Source organism: Lichenostomus cassidix, chromosome 3 (assembly GCF_008360975.1).
Source record: "Lichenostomus cassidix isolate B80296 chromosome 3, HeHo_3.0, whole genome shotgun sequence".
Classification (NCBI taxonomy): Eukaryota; Metazoa; Chordata; class Aves; order Passeriformes; family Meliphagidae; genus Lichenostomus; species Lichenostomus cassidix.
Window position 1 is genome coordinate 2,472,132 of NC_139483.1, and position 20,857 is coordinate 2,492,988.

The 20,857-nt window shown below is 38.9% G+C and overlaps 1 protein-coding gene across 4 annotated transcripts in view; it reads left to right on the forward strand.

The window, feature by feature from the left end:
• The window catches only part of SPTLC3 (serine palmitoyltransferase long chain base subunit 3), an 80,755-nt gene that overhangs the window by 26,288 nt on the left and 33,610 nt on the right, over window positions 1-20,857 (forward strand). For 2 of the 4 annotated variants that reach the window (XM_085054028.1, XM_085054027.1), the window contains 5 exons: window positions 6,277-6,468; window positions 8,027-8,181; window positions 9,091-9,239; window positions 18,995-19,119; window positions 20,531-20,624. In XM_085054028.1, coding sequence (XP_084910154.1) covers window positions 6,277-6,468; window positions 8,027-8,181; window positions 9,091-9,239; window positions 18,995-19,119; window positions 20,531-20,624 — 715 coding nt within the window. Of the gene's footprint in view, window positions 1-6,118; window positions 6,164-6,276; window positions 6,469-8,026; window positions 8,182-9,090; window positions 9,240-18,994; window positions 19,120-20,530; window positions 20,625-20,857 lie in introns of those variants that run through there. The other 2 variants (XM_085054030.1, XM_085054029.1) reach the window with 2 other exon arrangements.

Genomic DNA, 20,857 nt, shown 5'->3' on the forward strand with positions numbered 1-20,857 from the left:
TTGTGTTCAGCTGAAAAGATTATGCAAATCTGGAAGGTGAAGATCCTGTCTTTTCATACCTTTGTGGTGTTTGCCTGTAGTATGCTGTCTTGAAGAGAGGCTGCAAGTTTTTAAGGCAGCAATTAGATGACAGTTGATTAACAAATCAAAAGCCATTTCCTGGTGCTTGTGAAAAGTGTGGTGAAGACCCAATCTCCAAACAAACCTGAAACAGCAGAACAAGCAACATTTAATAGTGTTTACAAGGAGCAAACTTTTCAGAGTTTCTGAATTGTTAAATCCTAAATCTCTGCCAAGTTCAAGAGTGCATGGTTTCCTAATTATTTTGAAGGTGTCTTGTATTTCCTAAGCCTTCTGGACAGTCTTGGAGATTTTACTCTAAGTCCTTATTGATTGTATTACGACCAGGTATATATTTTTTCTTGAAACTTCAGTAGAAATCATTAATCAATCTAAACAAGGATTCTGCAGACACACCAATAAGAACTAAAGTTTTTTTGGCTTGGTTGCTACTTGTAGTTTGTGTTGCAGCCTCTTGCTTGTGGCTTTGTCACATTGCAAGAGTCAGTGGCCTTCATTCTAGACCTTTTAGACTTCTACCTTTCACAACTTTTTTTAATTTAAGTCTTGTCTTTATAGCTCAGTAATCTATTTTCCTGTGTAGCCATTTTTTGGCTTATGGTGTAGAAGCTTGAGCCTGTAAGATCTGAAATGTGTTGCTGCAGAAAAGAAACCACACATTTAAAATGAAGCGTATCATTGCAGTAATTGGGGAGATTTATGAGGTAATCTATATTTGTCTCAATAGGATATTTATTATAGGGAACTTTGGATTTCATAATTTCAATTTCCTTTTTTCTTCTCCTGGGAACTGCATACAATCACCCAGATTCCCCCAGTGTCTAGTGAATTCCTAGGCGATTTTGGGCAAATGCAGTAATTGCAGCAGTCAGCCTGGTGGTTTTGCATAGAACCTGACAGTTTTATTCTTGGGGACTCAGCCCTCTGGTGACAATGATCTGCAGGGGACAGAATTGCACACTAGACAGTCCAAGTTGTGACTATCCAGTGGCAAGTTCTGAGTGGGATTCAGATGGACCATAGCCTTCTCATGGCTGAAATGGAATCCTGTAGTACCTCATCTTCAGCTTCTATTGCAGAACATTACAGGCCTCTATAGATGCTATCGCTCATTTATGTCATGTTTTATGGAGATATTTCTATTCTTCCCCATGTGGCTGTCTCACACATCCTAGGACATCTAAAATCCTCTCCATTTAGGGTCCTGTCCTGGGTGCTCTTCATCAAATGCTGGGGAGGAAACATCTGCTTAGAACCGAGCTGTGTGCAAGCAGTCAGGTGTTGCATCAGAAATTCTGTCTGTTCTCCCATCAGTTTTTTGCTGTAGGAACACACTGTCCTAATTTGCCTAAGATTTCACTCTCATCTCATAGGTCTGTCAGATATTGAGCAAACATGGCTGTCACTTAGTTCACAGTTTTCAACACCTATCTCTTCATATACATATCTGTAAGGTAAGCCTTGTGGAGATCAGTACGTTTACATTGCATTTTAATAGGCTGTGTGCAACAAATTGATACAATCTGATCCAGAAACTTACATAAAGTTTCATCCATTTCTGGATCTGATTTTATTCCTAGCAGGGAACTTACATTTAATTACTTTATTATTCTCACAGTAGTTTTGTTTCAAAGTTATATCTGTCTGCACCTACTGCTGCTCTATTGGAAGTGGCCATAATGGCAGAAAACTCATTAATTAGAGCTTGTTATCTCTGTAGAACAGACTTGCATGAAAACATGAGTTCTTGGGTCTCAGTTTCCTTGATTGATTCCAGACACATATGGGTTGACTCTTAACTTGTGCCAGCATGTGTGGTTCCCTCTTTGCAGGGACAGCACACAGGTTTGCTGCTGTGGCACTGTGTCTGTGCTGTTCCATTCTTCACCCATTTTTGCAAATCTGGCTCATGCCAAGGGCTGTAGGACCTAAATGCAATGAAAAATTATCTCCTAATTTTAAGGGTAGTGTGAGTAAATATTTAAGTATTATTCATGTGATTGCATAGATATCCTTTCTTTTTCTTTTGTTAACGCAAATGTATTTTGTAACTCTTCCTTGTAAAGCCATTGCCAGAAGTGTATTTAATAGACTTCAAGATTAGTTGACATTATTATTGTTAGAGTAAGCTATTTCTATTAACATTGTTTGTCCATTAAATTCAGTATTTCATACTGATGTCCATTCTAATAGCACGGTGAGATTTGTTGTCAGAGTTGATTGCTCCATTTGAAAAACTGAAGGCATTTTAGAAGGGAATCTTCATTAGGGGAGATTTTCAAAATGCTTTGGGTAACTACAGAATTGGGTATCACTTAAAGCTGACTTTGCTCTATTGGCATCACTCCTGTTGACTTCCTTGGCATCAACATCTGGTAACTCTGGGCTGCTGCTTACGTTGGGCTTTTTGCAAGAGACATAAGGGGTTACAAATAAATGATTTTTGGAAAGGTGACCAGTGCCATGCAAGGAATGGAGCCCCCCTCTCCCCCATGGATTGCTTCTTGGACCTTTGCTCTCACATATTTTCACCAATGGTCTGGAAAAAAGGGGTGAGGAGAAGTAGGTGACAATGCGCATTGACAATGCAGAATTCTTCAGGCTGCTGAAAAATTAGGTCTGAACAAGAAACACTGCAGAAGTTTCTTGTTGGTAGTGTGTATAATGTTGATAAAAGAGCAGACAAAATTGCAGGTCACTAAATATAAAACAAGGAATTAATTGAAGGGGAAAGTGGTCCCAAGAATGCACAAATAGCATTGTGGGCTATTTGTGCAATAGAGGGCTCTAAATTAGGTATTTTTGCAACTGAGGAAGGATGTAGGTAACAATAAGAGATGAAACTATGAACTGTGGCAAGAAGGCACAGTTCAATAATAATAATTCAAAAATAGAATATTTGAAGTCTCTGAAAAGCAACAGAAAAGAAGACCAAGCATCATTTTGCAGATGTATAAATCCATACTGTGCCCTCAAGTGCGGTATGCAATTTTAATTCACTTCCTTTGCATCTCAAAAAGGTTTTATTGAACTTTGAAGAGTGGAGAGAAATTTGAGCATTAAAATACTTTTTATTTGTTTGTTTGGTTTGTTTGTTGGCTTGGGGTTTTGGTTTGTTTGGTTGGTTTTTTGTGGGTTTAAATCCATGTAAGGACAAGGAGACTGGACTAGAATTATACAGTTTAAAATTATTCTAGCTTGGGAAGAGACAAATAAAGAGGCAGAATTTATTTAAGTACATAAAGTGATGAGTTGTGTAATTGGCTGTGTAGGAAAGCTGAACAGACAAGAACAGTCTAAGTAAACTGTCATGACACTGTCAGGTAATTTTATTATAAAAAAAGGAAACACATTTTTTACGGATGAAATTAATTATAAAAGGCCACGATCCATTTCCCCAACATTTTTAGGTTCAAAATTGATGAGCACATTCAATAGTTATCCCCTGATGACTATGAAAGGTGATGACACAATCTGAGAGTCATAAACTCTCAAAGCCACCAACTGCTGGAAGTTGGGGAATGTATATTTTTTAAGAATCTTTGCCCAATCAATTGCTACACTTGAAGGTATGAAATAGAATATGTCCTGTGTATTGCAGGTGTTATTACAGGTAATAATATCCTTGTGAGTGCACAATTCAGCAGAGCACCTGCTGTGTAATGGTGCAGCTAATGATCTCTGAACCGTTTCAGGCATTTGTAGGGAATCTGCTGTATTTCATTTCAGTGCCAGCGACACTGGAATTACATCTCCCTTCACTCTCTAGGTGCTCTAAATACAGAGTCTCCAAATCTACCTCTTTCTTCTGAGATAAAACTTCATGATAAGGTAGAAAAAGTCAACAGTAATGTAATGCAAGATGACAATTATCCATTCATTCACTGACCAACCAATTTAGACTGGCTGAAATTGCTGGACTTCCTCATGATGTTCAGTCACTCATATACCCCATGGTTGAATTAGAAGTGCTGCACAAAAACACCCCTCCTGCCACTCTACCACTCTCCAGAAGCAGCAAATCCACTTGTTTTGGTTATTCTTTCTTGAGACATTCTCTTCGCTTTTTCATGGGACTCTAGGGATGGATGAAATGCTCTTTGTTTTCCTCACTTTACTTTTTAGACAAGATGCCACTGTGTTTTTTGAATTTGTCCTCCCAGCCTTGTGCTAACTGTTTGAAGACTCTTGGGTTTTGTCCTTCCTAGCTGGAGAATGTGAGTCACATCTGACTCCACATTGTTAGTACTTCACTGCTATCATCTGTGCCCTTTACTCCCAGCTGTTTGTGTTAAGGACAGTGACAGAGTTTACCTGTTTAAATAAATGTCACAGTGACTGCATCAAAGGGCACCTCCTGCAATGGGAGTTCCACCACAGCAGAGTTTTATTGTGGATGAAGAGTGTTACAGTGCGAAAGACTGATGGGAGCTTTCCTGTTCCTTCACCAATAAGGGTTATAGCAATAAAGTGTTTCTAAACAGAATTGATAAACAGAAATGTTATTAATCTCTCCTCTGGGCTCAGATGCATTACCACATCATCACAGCTTGATGCCAATTGATTCAAGCACATCAAGCTACAATGCCACTTGAATTTCCATAGATGATCATAAATACCCTCTTAGCCCATGGCAAATGTAAGGTAATAGGACTGAGCTTAATCCTTGCTGAAAGATTTACTTTATCTTATCGCTGTGTGCACACAGCTATTGGTACTGATGTGAAATTTGACTTGACCATGCATTTAACTCATCCTCATAAATGTTTTTCATGGTAAACACATTGCCATGTGTTTCCTTCACAGCCTTTCTATTTTCTCTTGTGCCCAACAATGCTTTTCTTCTTTTCTTCGTCTTTTTTTTTTTTTTTTTTTTTTTTTTTAATATTTCCCTTTCTCCCCAAAAGCCCTTGGGAATCCAGGACTGGACAGCAACTTACAACAGAAATCTAAATCCTTTGAGGGTAAAGATATTTTAATGCAATATGAAGATCAATAACACTCTGTCCTTACAAGTACAGTGAATTGGCAATTGTCCTTAATATGAATATTCTATTTCATCTTGCTACATTACATAACTAAGTAATCTACTTTTCTTAGTTCATCCTTCCCACAGGCAGAAATGTATTCATGGTATTTCTTCATATGCCTGTAGTTTTGCTTTATAATATGTCAAAGTATATGTCTTGGGTGTTTGTTTTTTCTTTTGCTTTTTTTAACAGGGCATTATTTCTTTCTGGATTGAGGTTATTTAATTCTGAATTAGCAGACTGGCTGTTACTAGACAGTAACTGTGAAGGCCATAATGCTTTGGAGAAATAAGGGAGTTACCACTCTTCCAAAGAATAATCTGAAGAGCCTAGTGAATATAAGGTGGTTTGAGAAGATGATTGCAACTGAAAAACTTGGCTTCATTAATTTGAAAATGGAAATCTTAATATATTTTCATGATAAAATATTTTGTTCTCACACTGTCATAAATTTCTAGAATTTGCTCACAATGGGATCACTAATTCCAACAAGCAAGGCTGTGTGTCTTCTTTCTTTTTTTTTTTTCTTTTTATTCGCTCTTCTCTATCTTGTTGCTAAATACCCTTCGAATTATGGGAGAGGTCACTGAAGATATGATTAAAAGCATTTGTGAAATCAGAACAGAAATGGCAGGCTGGGATCATAACTGTTTTGGATACTTCCTCAGGTCTGGAGAACGTCATGGTAAAGCTGCCCTGTTTTAGGCAGGATTTGTTTTATATAGGTTAGTTGCTGCAATGGGTTACACAAGACTTCCAGAAGCAGTCAGGCACAGTGTAGGTGAGTTTTTAATGCTGCCCTTCCCTTTTTATAGCTCTGTCTTGCAAGACAAGAGTATTGTGGTTTCCATTTAATCACCTTTGAAATAATTGTCCAATTGCACAATAATACGTTGCCAATCCTTCATAAGTTTCACATGTTTCAAAATAGACGAGGGAGTGGTGTTGAAGACACCTGCAGTTGAGGACATGAGAGGAGAGAAAATGGAAGATACTTGTAGTGGCCAGTAGCAGCTGCAGTGTTTAAAGCCCTCCTCTTCAGCTGACACAGTGTGAGATCTAAATGTCTCTCCTAATTAGAGGAAAAGATTTTCCTTGAGGTCTAAGGTCTAAACACTGGTGGGGTGAAATGTATTAATCACAATTTTCTGTTCTGTTTTTTCAGAAGAATGGCATATCAAACGGAACTCTCTACAAAAAAACATTCATTGAGCACTTTGAACAGGCACCAATGTATGTTGCAGTTTTTACTTTCGTGGGGTTTGCAGTGGGAACAATATTTGGCTACCTGCGAGATTTTATGAGAGCCTGGGGACTAGAAAAACGTAACATTGCTGCGGAGAGAGAACAACAAAAAGTATGTATGAAAAAGGCATTATATACCCACAGCTGAGTTTTCTCCTGCTTGCAAGTGATTTACAGCAACCTGCGGAAGTAACAAGGCTGACGACTTTCATTTTAGAGAGCGTTGTAGAGGGATGAGAGGAGTGACACACCCTGCAGTGGAGTTACACATGTGTGTGCTTATGGACCTACATTTATGTCAAATCATGGTTTTTACCCAGGAACATGTTCACCTGCTTCCAAGAATGCCTTAAAAATCTCAGCAAAACAGAATCTCAGCATATTAGGTCAATCCACAGAAAAGGAAAACACAGAAATGCCTTGTTGTTAAATATATCATCTTTCCAAATCTCTTAAACCCTGATTTTCCTTTGTCCCACCTGGCTGTCTTACCTTGTCCTTCCCAGCAAGGCAGGAGTAACTCTTTTATAATTGCTGGCTTACATTTGCTGAACTGCTGGTCACAGAGCACTAAGGAGTCATGTCCCAGCACAAAGTGAGTGTAGTCTGAATTCTTGTAACTCCCAAAATTTTTTCATTTCATGTAGTTCTAAGTGAAACTTGCCCCTTAGCAAGATCACCTGCTGTCTAACTTTGTTTAGAATTTTTGGCTACTCCTTCTCCATGCAATTTGAGTCATCATTTATGGTAATACCTGGCAAGGTGAAGGAAAAACATGACTGAAAAACATGAATGGTGCTACCATTTCACTTGCAAATAAAATTCCTAAAATTATTTACTGTTTAAGCTTTCCAAAGATGCATGCATAACTTAATGAATATAATTTTCAATTCACTTCATGATCTGGCCATTTGTTGATTCCAGTTGTGCCAGTTAAATTTTTTGTCCTTGACTGTGGATTACACGTTCCTTTAATTCTCCCACATATGTTAACTGCATGCCATATTATTTTATCAGTTTATTGTATCCAGTGTCCCACATGGATATATTGCCGTTTCATATAAAACTTTGTTTAAATTTAATTTCCCAGCAAAATGCATAGGCAGCCATTAATTCCCAACCAAACAAATTGTCTTTACTGGATGTTTGCATGTCCAGGTTAGGCCAGTAGTACCCAAATCCCATATATCGAACTAGTTTTGTCTAACATATCTAGTGTTTCATGAAATGAGTTGTTTATCCCATTTTTGAAATCTGCTCCACACATAGAAAAATTTTCAATTTTAAGCAATTAGTTTCTTCAAGTCAAAGAATCTTGATTATTTTTTCATTTGCAACTTTCAATGGACCAACTTGTTGACCATTTAAAAAAAAAAAACAAAACAAACCATAATATCCCAACCAACCAACCAAAAAAAAAAAACCAAAAAGCAACCAATCTTAAACCAGAAACAAGCAGAATACTCTATCCTCTAAGAAATCCAATACTGTGTTTCAAAAGAATTACAGTAAGATATTTGCAGTTTGGAGTTGTGTGTGACACAGGAATGTGTGGCTGCTCTAACTCTCTGTTTACTGATGAATCCATTTTTCCTTGTTAATGGAAATAACTTGGGTGCAGAAGCAGATATTTTCCTAGCACCATAACCCTGTGCATGTTTTCAAACCAGGATTTTGTGCCACTTTATCAAGATTTTGAGAACTTTTACACCAGAAACCTCTATATGAGAATACGGGATAACTGGAATCGTCCCATTTGCAGTGTCCCTGGGCCACAGTTTGACCTCATGGAGAGAGTCACAGACGATTACAACTGGACATTTAGGTGAGTCACCTCACACTCTGCTGCTGTCAGCTTCATAATACCTCCTGATACCTCTGCAGAGCACAGAAAGTTGTGTCTAGATCCTTGTCTAATATCCATCAGCACGTTTCTTTCTGCAATCAGCACCATGCTGATAATCTGACCCTTTTCTTCTGAGCACTGTTTGGAAATGCAGTATGGATTTCCAACTCAATTGCAAATGGGTTTGTTTGGCTGTGTCAGCACAAGACTGATCACACTCCGTTTGTAACAATAGACCTTGACACAATATTACAACAAAACTTGTTTTATCGCTTGGTTAGGTTTTAAATCAGAATTTCTTGCATTGCATGAATGTGGCTTCTTGCCTTCATAGTGAGCCTTTGGCAGTGGGTTTTAAGCAGATTACATCTTGAAGGTTTCAATGTATCACAGCTGAATTATGCAGCTATCCAAATCCACAGCACAGACAATGCGTAGGTTGGTTGTATTTGAGCTTATTGAGAGTGTATCACAGTGTTTCCTATATTTTCACCATGTTTAAGTTCTGTGTATGTGAGAACACTGATGACTTAAGGGAAGCGGTTGACAATTTGCTTGAAAAATTAATGTCTGTAAGTTGTTCCTCAAATAAAGTCATAGGTTTGTTTGTTTATTTAAATCCATAAAAGCAGCCACTCACCTCATACCAGTATGTTGCCATCTACAGCTTGGCTTCTAGAAAGCACTCTGAGGAAGAAGCAGTACTTGGTTAGGACAAGAAAAAGGCTGGAAAAACATTTGGGCTGTTAGAGTATGAGGAATGTACATTCCCAAGTAGGAATTTGGCACTGGAACAAAATTTGGTGGGAAAATTTGGGGATTTTTTAAATTTTCATTTGGGATTGGAGGGAAAATTGCACTGTTGTTCAAAATTTGCTTTAATTGTAGGTTTACAGGAAGGACTATCAAGAATGTAATCAATATGGGTTCTTATAACTACCTCGGCTTTGCAGAAACAGATGTTAATGCTTTGAAAACTGTGACCATGGAGTTAGAGAAATACGGGACAGGAGTCTGCAGCACCAGGCAAGAAATGGGTGAGTAAACAGTGAGATGCAACTACATGCTTTTTCTCACAGATATCTAGAAGGAATCCGATAGAGAACTTTAATCACATCAGCAATTACTTGTTTCACAGTTAAATGGAATGCTGTGTTTTATTTGTTCTTACATGAGGGGTTTTTTTCAAAAGGAAAAATAACACTGACTTTTCGAACAGCAAAAGCAAATGTGTCATATACTGGCCTGGGATTTTCAATGATGGAAGTAACAGGCTTATTTTTTAAGAGAAGTGAAAAACACTTTAAGATTTAAACAATTGTTCTAGGGAAATTTCAATTGCATCACAGACTTATATCAGTTACCACACACAGAGGTTTCAGATTAGTAAAATGAGCTTTTACCTAATTTTTTTTTTAATCTCATGTTCTAAGAATGTATTGGAATGTTGTATGAGATACTATTGGCACAAACCAGAAATGCCTAGTGTGCCTTTAGGGAATAAATTCAGGGAGGCTCCATCTGACTTTTTCGGTTTATATGTCCTTTCTGATTTGTCTGCTTTGTTTGTTTGTCAGCTGCATTTAGTGTTACCCTCAACTTTACACTTTTACACAAAGCCCTTGCATTTCTAATGGTACAATCATCTTATGTTTCAGAAGGAGAAAAATCCAGTTTCAAGTCATAGAAATGCAAGGGAAGGTTTCTCTTCAGGCCTTATCTTTCTTGGGAGTTATTTAAAAAAAAACAACTCTTTTTTCTAATCCAGCGACCTGAAAAAATTACGTTTTGTATCTTCAAAGTAATCCTCTGTTCCTCCATAAATCTGATGGAAGAAATACCATATTTAATTTAGGGGTTTTTTTTAAGTCTCCATTTCAGACGAAAAAATAGTGCCAACCTTGTCACTTGCTTCTTATCTTGTTGGTGTGGTTTGTTTGCCAATATTACTATGTCAGTGACACCACTCAGAGAAGGTTTACAGATTGACCTGGTGAATCTGGTGGATGCAATATATTATTTAACCTGAATTGCATGCCTGAAAGTGGTCACCATTGCTAGTCCTTTAAGGTATTGAAGGAAGCTTTCCCTCTTTTTCTCTTGGATTCTGTTTTGTCTAAGAACATTCCAAGTTGTTTTCAGTACATCTAAGATTATGGTTGGTGTTCCTTATTCTGTAGCTTTTGCTGGATTTTTTTAATTGGAGACTTACGTAACTTTGGCTTATTCTAAAAAAAAAACCACAAAAACAACCCAACTTACTAAAAGATTGATTCTGTGTTCAAATATTAAAAATCTTATTAGGTAATTTCTTCTAGTCTATTTTGAGAGCTGATGTGTAGAAATTTCTAGGATTTCCTCTTTGCCTGAAGTCCTGTGCTGGACTCAAAGTTGTCTTGACCAATTGAGCAGGATTTTGGATTAATTCTAATTCCTCTCACAACAGTCCCATGAGCTGCATCCAGGCTATTCACAATACATGAATGGCCTACAGTTACAGAACATCCTATAAGTGTTGTGAGCATCAGCCTTTTGGAAGTGAATTTCAGAGCATAGCTTGGCCATTGACCTATTATGAAAGGAAATCAGGGTAATGGATTAATAGCTGATATTAATAGCTGATATAAAGGAGCAGTCACAGCATTTTGTCCTGGGCAGGTAACAGAGAGCTGTGCTTGTGTGCTCTGTGGAGAGAGGGCAGTTCTGAGCAGTGGTTCCTTCGTTGGTGCTGGATTTTTGGAGCTTGTCTGTCACCAAGATCTGTATAAACAGCTTGAGAAAAATAGCCTCTGATTCATAGTGGATACCCTCTTTCCTTGTTCCTTTACATTCTTGTGCTCTCATCACAATTGAACAGAAAAATTCTGAGTAAATAGATCAAAGAGAGGGATAGAGAAGGGTCTGAATGAAAAGTCTTACCTTTTTTAATTATCATTTCTCATCCTCATCTTAGATAAATACAAAGGAATGGGTTTGTTTCTGCGCAGATCGCATTTCAAAACTTCTGTTGTTATTCTGCAGAGCTCAAGTGTTTTGAAGTAAAAGTGCAGTGAGCTGCAAGAGCCAAGGCTGGAAATTGCCTGTGGGGTTCTAATCCAAGAGAGCACTTCAACATATTTATATTTTCAAGCTAATTGACTTTGAAAGTACTGTTCTGTTTGTGTGCATTTAAGTGTCTGGCACGCTTGTGTTTTACCAAGATCTCTCTCTGAGCAGTGCTAGCTCTCTTTTTGAGAAGGATCATTCCACTACTTTCAGAAGATTTCAGAGAGAGGAGAAAACAAAGAACACACAAACAAAAGTTATGTGAATGATGTTTGAAAGAATATGTGATGGTAAAACTGTCCTTTGTGGTCTTCTGCCTACATTCCTCCTCTTGTAACTGTGAAGATTGTGGAGAGAGCATACAATGCTGTCATATCAGAATGTTGTTGCAGGTAGTCTCCTCTTAGAATAAGTTTATGTGTCTATTTTAATATGGTTAAAACTTTTAAAAGCAGTGTCTGACCTTCTTAGATTTGTCCCCCATTAAAAGGGTTAAGGCTTTTCAGACCATTTTTAATTCCATGCTCTTTTTATATTACAATAATAATAAATTACTTTCTTAGTATAACAGTGCAGTTTAAGACACATTCCTGAGGCTTTTGTTGGACTTCCAGTGTGAAAGAAAAATATTTTCCTTTTTTTTCAGACCAAGCTAGCTATTATCCCTTAGGAGCAAGATCTTGGGGTTATAAGTGGTACATCCATGGAAGAATTAACTTACTCTTCTATGGTCAGAAAGCAAATCAAACGCTAGAATTTACTAGGAAGTACACAGAAAGCCAACCATAGAGCCTCAGTGTGCTACTGTGTGAAGCTGCTGTCTGCTGTTGTCTTGAGTACTCTGTGCAGTTCTCATCAAAAATATTTAGCTGAAAAGTGCTCAAGTTTCACTGTACATTGCCTCTCCAACTACAGATGTGCAGGGCATTGTTGAAGCTGGTAAAAGGTTTTCATCCAGACCTTGGAGGCTGCCAGGACCAAGGAGCTCTAGCTGCAGATGCCAAAACTTCACACTCCCTTGTGTTCCAAGGGACACTGGCCAAGCGACATGCAGAGGAGAGTTCACTGACAGTCACTAGAAATACCCAAACTGTACCTGATTCAGGGGGTCCTTATTAACTGTGTGAGATGCAATTTTTTTATTTCTTTGGCTTGTTCATTATATGTCAAGAAACTAACTGGGATGAAAAAAAAAAAAAGGAGGTTTTGGTTTTTAGCAATAAATATTGGGTCTGAGAAAATAATTCTTCAATGCTGCAGGATTTAGGTAGCCATCCAGTATCTCAAGGTGGCTACAAGAGAGCTGGAGAGGGATTTTTTACAAGGATAAGAGGTGATGGCTTCAAACTGACAGGGGGCAGGTCAGATTGGCTATCAGGGAGAGATCCTTCCCTGGGAGAGTGGTGAGGCACTGGAACAGGTTGCCCAGAGAAGCTGTGGATGCCCATTACTGGAAGTGTTCAAGGAAAGGCTGGATGGGTCTTGGAGTAACCTGGTCTAGCGCAAAATGTCTTTGTCCATGTCCTCGATGGAGAGGCTGGAATGAGATGATCTTAAAGCCCAAACCTTCCAGCACAAACCCCTCTGGGATTCATTCTATGATTCCATAAGTAACTAGGCACCAACTGTTCAATTAACTGGAATGTTTAGAACATTAGGACATTTTATGTAAACTGCCCCCCACCCCCAAAATATACTGGTTTATGTATTTTTTTGCTCTCAAAAGTGTTATCTTTTAGATTAATAAAACTGTCAGCAAATAGGAACCTTGAAACAGCAGGAATTCCCTCTATATAGTGAAAAATAGTAAAAATGACAACTTGAACATAAAGTCCACTTTTCCATGCAAATCAGTGTATTTTAATGGCTGGGGTGGGAGTTGGCTGCTGTTAGAGGCAGACTCCAAAGCCTTTTGTCTGAGCCCATCGTGTTGTTCGACGTTTATAGTCAGCCTTTTCTAAGCAATGTCACTGGGAATTATTGAGAAACATGCAAATCAGTTTCCTGCTTGCTGCTTGCGGGTGATAATAAAATCAGCAAAGTTACACTTTCTTTTTTTTAAGATAAAGCAGATCATGGTGCTCTGAGTGCACCTAGGCATAGGGCCAGTCTGGTGACAGGACTGTCACGTGGACAGCCAGTCCTCCCAATGCTCTGTTTATCTAAGTCACCATTACTCCTCACGGAGATGATACAGGTGAGTAACCGGAGCAAACGTATCATTAGTGTCTGCTAAGCAGCCAGGCAGGATTCCTGCCTTTTGAAATCCTTCTCCTGTGATTATGTCCTGCACCAAAAGACAAGATGGAGCCTGCCCAGAGCACTTGCAGGGTGATTCACTCTGCAGGGCATGTTAGGAGATTACCCTTTGACACCTAACTTGCACTCTGTTTCAGGGCTTTTGCTTTGTTTCGGGATTTTTGGCACTTGATTTTGGTCTCGTTTCTAAAAAGCAGATCTGGAAATCTGTGCCAACGTTTTAACTACAAAAGTAGCTCCATTCCATTCAACTCCTTCCATTGGGTTTTAAGGCCTAATATGGATTTCTAGCAGCATTTCAAGAAGATAAAAATTCACCATTCTTTCTTTTATACTATTTCAAAGCTTTAATTAGGGCCAGGACTCATTTTAAACTTAATACTGTACAAACATGAATAAATGTTTCATTTTTCAGTTAGGAGAAAGAGATAAAGAACTGAATTTCCCATAATTTACACTTTCCAAGTAGGACCTTGAGGAAAAATGAAGCCACAAAATGAGAGTTTGGGTGCATGTGTATATATATATATGTGTACACACATATATTTCATAATCTTAGCTTCTTTCTGATAGGGTATGGCATAAATTGGGAAATAGTTCATGCAAGGAATTCTCTTTTATCATCTCCTACTAACATCCTTTTCCTTCTTGTGCCTACCCTCTCATAACTAACTAATCCAACTTATGATCAACTTAGGATCATTGGGTCAGGTTTGTTCCTGGTATTTAACCATTGCAAAAGTATGCTTTGCAAAGCAAGATTAATAGTCTGGATAGTCCATCTTCTGGCAGATGGAATTGAAGGCATCTGTAGGAACTAGGGGTTGTGTGACTTGTTTGAAACCTAAAATATCTCCAATATATGATCTTATCTGCCTGCAAATATTTAGATACTTAAGATACTGCCATCCAGGATTTGGCATGAAGAGGCTGGATTTAAACTGGAAATTTTAAGCTTGTGTTTTCTTAAAGGAAAAAAAAAAAAAGAAAACTAAATGAGATCTGAATTAAACTGGAAGTTTTGTTAATCTACTTTTTTTCTGAGAATCAGTAAATTCCACAGGTACATTATTAGATCTCTGATGGCATCTTTGTGATATGAAAGTCCTGTCAGCCGGTAACGATGTTAAGAAAACTTGAGCATTTCCTTTCTATCAAAGGATTCTTTAAAACCCATTTATTTGGGGGCTCTTTTCTGCACATACAGTGTTAAATGAGGCAACTACACAACATTACTGTGTGCTTCTCTCTCTCTCCTGTCAATATGTCTCATTGTACAAGTTGAGGCTTTCCACTGGTAGTGGCCCTGTAGGACAGAAATATCATCTGCATCATGGACTCTGGTTACATGGTGTAAAGAAATACTACCATTTCTGCAGCTTCTGTTTCTTCATCCTTCTATTAATAACTTCTCCAATCTTGCTTTTTGTAAAAACATGTATGTATTTCAATAATACAGAATTTTTTTTCATCTCTGACAAGCATCTTACCAGAGTGAGTTTGTGACCTTAAGTTTCGAATGTGACAAGGAAGTTCAAGGTATTTTGTTCTGTTCCCCACCCTCCTAAGGATGCTGCTGACAAACCCTCATTTTCATAGAGTAATGGTTCTTATTCACCTCGGTGAGTCACATTGGGGCTGCATAGGATTCCCAGCTGTTCTTTTTTGTTTCAGGGACTTGTTGGTCATATCAGTTTATTCTTCCAGCTTTTTTTTAACTTGAGGCAAGCAGGTATTTTCCTGTCTTCTTTGGCTCTTGGAATTCCAAACATAAAATTCTATTGCAAGATACTGTCGCCAGTGTTGGCAGTTCAACCAGTCTGAGTCATTCGTGTATGAGAACCTGGAAAACTCTTTTGGGCATACTAACCAGTGGCATAAACCACCTTGTCCAAGCTGAAAATGTCAAAACTAAATAATGACTGTATGGATCGTGGGAAGTCCATTTCCCAGCTCTATCTGTTTAGTAGTCTGACAGTGACTTTCAGCCCAGCAGCATGGGTAAGTCTGTGAAAAAGCCTGTCAAAACACAGTGTACTTCATCCTCCCTGTCAGCAGAGTGCAGTGGCAAGGTACTGGAGGGAACTGGGTCATCAGATTTTGAAAAGGAGGGGATTTGCTTTGAGAAGTGTGGGAATCTGTGGAGGTGGTTCCCATTGTGAAAGTCCACTTTTGATAAGATCTTCGATCTTAATACCTATATAGTCTCAGATCACAGTAACTCCTGCTGTACTGTATTACATACAGCTGTTCAGCAGGGAAGAATAACTTTCAAAAGGATTTAATTTTGTCTCTTAAAGATGCAGGTACCTTTCCTTTTTTTTTGTCTTGAATTTTTCCTGGTGATTTGGTGTACATTACTTAGTTGTATCCTTATTTGACAGGTTAAGCCAAGCTGTAGTCACTCAGTGGGGGAAATGCTAATATCTGTTTATACGGGAAGCATAGAAGCGATCTGTGTATACAAAATGGATCTAGTATACCACTTTTCATTCATCAGATCATGACACTTGTCTTGAATCTAGCACAATGGAAAACAATCTAAGGGCCAGGATAACCTCACTTGACATCTCTAAGGTTGTATTTAATGAAGAGCTTTGTAATTACTGCCTTTCTTATGTAGTTCGAGATGTTGAGATGTTTCAGCTTGTGCCAGTTCCTTGGGATCAAATTTGCATCTGTCTGGTCGCGCTGCTTATGTTTGTTTTGGTGGTGGCTGTGACCAGCTGGGAATGGTAGTGGATAAGCTTCATCCCAGCAGAACACACCTGACCCCTTGTTTCTTCCAGTGGAGAGAGGGGATAGAAGTGATGCCATTTATACAGTGACCAAGGAGATGCTGTGTGGAGATATCTTCTGATACCATTAAATAATTGCATAATGATATGTCTTGTCAACTCTGTTCAATGCAGACAGCTGTCATGACCCTCCCACTGACAGTGCTGTGTGTTGTATTGCTTCTGCAACACCTTTCCCACCACCTACAATATTGCCACGACAATTAACATCATTCAAAACCAGGGCTCATCTTGCGAATCCTTGTCATTCAGGTTTTTGTTTTGCAAACCAATTTCAGTTGTATTCCAGGATTTGTAGGCCATAGTGATGTACAATATCATCTGCATTCACGCCTAGGAATGCAAGTAAAAAGTAAGTAGGAATCAGTCACTTTCAGAATGTCTCATTTTTCACCGTGACAAAATCAATACAAATAGGTCCAGAATGTGCTGCTCCTTTGTGGGTCATCTAATAGGAGCTTTAACAGAACAGTCTGTATTGAGTCAGGCTTTTCCTGTTTGTAAAAACAGAAAACATGTGATGCAACCCCAAAAAGCAATTTAACTCCACCCCAGTAGTGTCAGACTTATCCCTGGAAGAGTCAGGGACAATTGTGTCATGCCTTAAAGTGCCTGCCTTGCAAAGAACACACTGCTTGTTTCTCATTTATTCAAGCTGTGATCGTAGTGTGCTTGGCTTCAAGCTTCCATTGCAGAATTCATCCTCTTTTTTTGTGCTGTAACCCTCAAGTGACAAAGTAACATCTGCAGGGAACACCAAGGCAGCTGATCATGCTGGAGCTCTGAGTTGTCAATGAGTGCTGGAACCAGTGCTGGGCCCAATTTGCAAAAAATACACAACCAACCACAGAAATACATGCTGAGGCCTGCTGGGCTTACAAGTTAAGACAGATTCTCACCCACATTCCAGAGAGCAGCTCAGCTCTGAAACACTGGTTTGTGTTTCGTGGAGCTTGGCTATTAAACAGTGGCTGTGAGCAGAGCCAGCACATCTCGTCTTGGGATGTACAAATTTCAAAAATAGCCATCCTCAAAGAGCTGCATGCAGAGTCAGCTCACATCTACTGGAGGCTCTGCAGAGCCACCATTTCTGTGTCACATTGCTTAATTCTCAGAGCACAGAGACAACCCAGCTCCATGTACAAGCAGTGTTTTACAAGGAGAGCAGAGACACTCTTGAAGCTCTGCTGCAGTAGGCTTAGGTCTAAAACAACCCAGAAAGGCTCTGTGCAAAATCATAGCCCTGCTGTTCTTTACTGCCCATGTAATCCAGGTTTTTCAAGAAGCCACATGATCCCTGCTTCTTCTCTCCCTGATTGTTGGACAGTTACCTGCCTGCATGATGGATATTCTTCACATTCTATTTCCAAATGGATGTCATTCTTACTTTAGATATTTAATGAGAAAAGGTAATGAAAATGCTACTTTACTGTAAGCAACTGACTTAGTGCTGTTGCTGAAACTGTTCTCCTGCTATTCATATTTGTTTTTTAATGAGCTCTGCTCCATGATGAAGGTAAGAGCATCTCCCTGACTCATCATTCTTGTTGAGGCACTCTAGCCAAGCTTCTGCGTTCCTCCATTCATCTGCCCTTTGTCCATCACAGTGAGCACAGCTTTCTTGTTCCATCCCTTGCAATTCACTTTATATTATTGTGACACCAATTTGTACAGTGCAAGTCAGGTAACACATTCACTTGCCTAATGTTTTCCTTCCGTTCTGATTGCAGCCTTATTCATAGGGGAAATGCTCTGTCAGAATCCACAGACCACTCTCTTTTCTCCCCCACACATCATCCTGTAAAGAGTTCCTTCTGCCTTGGTCCCTGCAATGCACAGCCAGGCAACCAAAGACTAGAGAGCTGGCAAGTTGAGATGATTCCTTACCGTTCAAAGCTATTTGTTATCTCAGTCTCTTGACACCACTCTTTTGTTCTTTAGCCTTTTGTATTTTGTCATCCTACACTGTGAGTTGGACAGGAAAGATACTGCTTTTGTTGGATAGTTAGAGCACCCTACTCATTTGGAGACTTCAGGCACTAATATTAGATAATTAACATTCAATAAAGAAGGCTTTCTAGTGTGGCATTATCCTTTCTGTTTGCTGTTCAGAGGAAGGAAGATGGAGAGGTATCATCAGTTATGGGGAGTGGAATGGCTTTTACTTTCCAAAGCAGAAAAATACAGAGAATACTTTTGTTTGTCTATCCATGTAAAATCCTAATTAAGAATTTTGTACACATATATAGGCATGCAATAAAAAAAGGAAGAATTTTATTGTCACTCATTTTTGATTTCACATCTGGAGAGAACTCAAGGATGCCTAAAATGTTTGTCTCACACTTGCTGCAACAAGGAGGTATTTTTGTCCTCATTGCAGGGGAAGGAAAAAGGACAAAACTTAATCTTCAGAATAAACTATGTAAGAAGTTACAATGGGAAAAGGAAGCTTTTTCCCACAGCAACTGCTTCACTACCTTAACAGCAGCAGTATTTGTTAGCATTAGCCACAGCTGGTTTGCACCTCTTGCATTAGCCCACTTGCACAGGATACAAATGGAAAACCTTCATTAGAACTCAATGTCATATAGCTTAATGACACACTTGTAGCCTGTTCTTTTGTGTATTTTGTGTCTTAATAACTTTCACAGCTTAATGAGATTTAATATTCCCTGTACTTATTTCTGCAGGCACCCTAGACAAACATGTAGAACTAGAGAAACTTGTGGCCAAGTTCCTTGGTGTGGAGGATGCCATGGTGTTTGGCATGGGCTTTGCAACTAACTCGATGAATATTCCAGCCCTTGTTGGAAAGGTGAGTGTTTCCTTCAGGAAGGCACAGAGCAATTGTTTATTAATTGTTTTAACTGCTGCTGCAGTGTTCTGGGCACTCAGTAAGTGGAAAGGCCTGATCGAGGAACAAAGCTTGGTATCAGGAATGTGTGACTCACAAAGCTGATGACCTTTTGACTTTAAATGTGGCTCATATCATTGGTGCTAGCGCTGAGCATTGCTATCACACTTGCCTAACATCTGTTTAGGGATCAGTGAGCTGTTTAGCTCCTCTTCAGGAAGTTGCTTCTCCCAAAAGGTACACAAATGTTGAATCCCATGTCCAGGTGTTGTGGGATGAAGTATTTGGGCTACTTGCAGAGATTTTGCCCAGCTGCCTGTGATGAAAGATGATGATTAGCATGGTTTTTACAACACTTTGAGAAAATGAAAGGCTTTTCTTTTGGTATTCAAGCTTCTGTCAGAGGTGGGATATTTAGCTATAAGTGGCACAAATAAAGATATTTGACAATTCAGTATATATTATCATACAGTGTTATTATATATTATATATATTACAAATATTATTCAACTACCCTATGTTTGAGAGATTTACTCCTATATTTTTCTCTATAATTAAGCCTGGCAACTACATTTTCTTGCCAAGATGCATGCACACTTACTGCTAGTTCTGCATACCAGTCTCTAAGGAGATTGTGTGAGTATCTCTCAACCTGGGCCTAATCCATGATTCCAAAATAAGCATTCACTAATTGTTGTGTTGCCCTTTGGCTGAGGAAACACAGCACAACACGTTTAATAGAAAGCAGAGCTAAACAGAGGTTCAAGCTTGAATTTCAACTTTGAGTCCTGTCCCCTGTTAATATAATACACAATTTTACTTCTCCCTCATTTCTATACTTGTTTCTAAAAAGAAAATGAGTTTTCTAGTGAGTTAACTAATAAAAAGTATACTACAGGTCAACTCTATATGCTTATATCAGACTCTGTCTGGTTCACTCACGTCTTAATGGCAGTGGGACTTACAAGGCATCAGTGTCTCTTGATCTCATTTCTGCAGTTGGAAGTGCTGATGTCAGCCCAGCCTCAGTATTACTCCTCCTTACACACCATCATACAGTCTTTATGTATGGGGTGGTGGCTGCATTTTCCTGTCAACTCAAAATGGGCTGTAGACAGGTGATGGAGGAAACAACATCACCTGATTTTACTACAAAGTAGAGTGTATCTTTAGCAGGGTTATTTGCTGCTTTCCAGTTACAGGAAATACTTGACCCCTGTGCACCACCTGGGGATGCCTGAGAATCTGATCCCACTATTTCTGCCTGCCTTTGCAGTGCACCTTCAGGAAAGAGGCAGAAAATCCATTTTGTGTTCAATCCTTCCAGTTTAATTGGTGCAATGCAGATGCTCACTGTACTCCTTCTCCACAGGGCTGCCTCATTTTGAGTGATGAGTTGAACCACACTTCTCTCGTTCTTGGTGCGAGGCTTTCAGGTGCCACTATTAGAATCTTCAAGCATAATAGTGAGTATTGAAGTTGGAAAAACTTAGAGACAGAGTTGTTCACACCTCAAAGGCAAGAATGCTTCCCCTCATTTTGCTGTCAGTTCACAGATAATACTTTTTTCCAGGCAGGAGGATCAACTGTTTAATGTTATGAGTGGTTTCTGATGGGAAAAATTAATAGCGCAATTCTATAATTGCTATTGTGTCTTTTTGTCTTGCTGAATGACTGTGTGCTGTCATTAAGCTTTTAT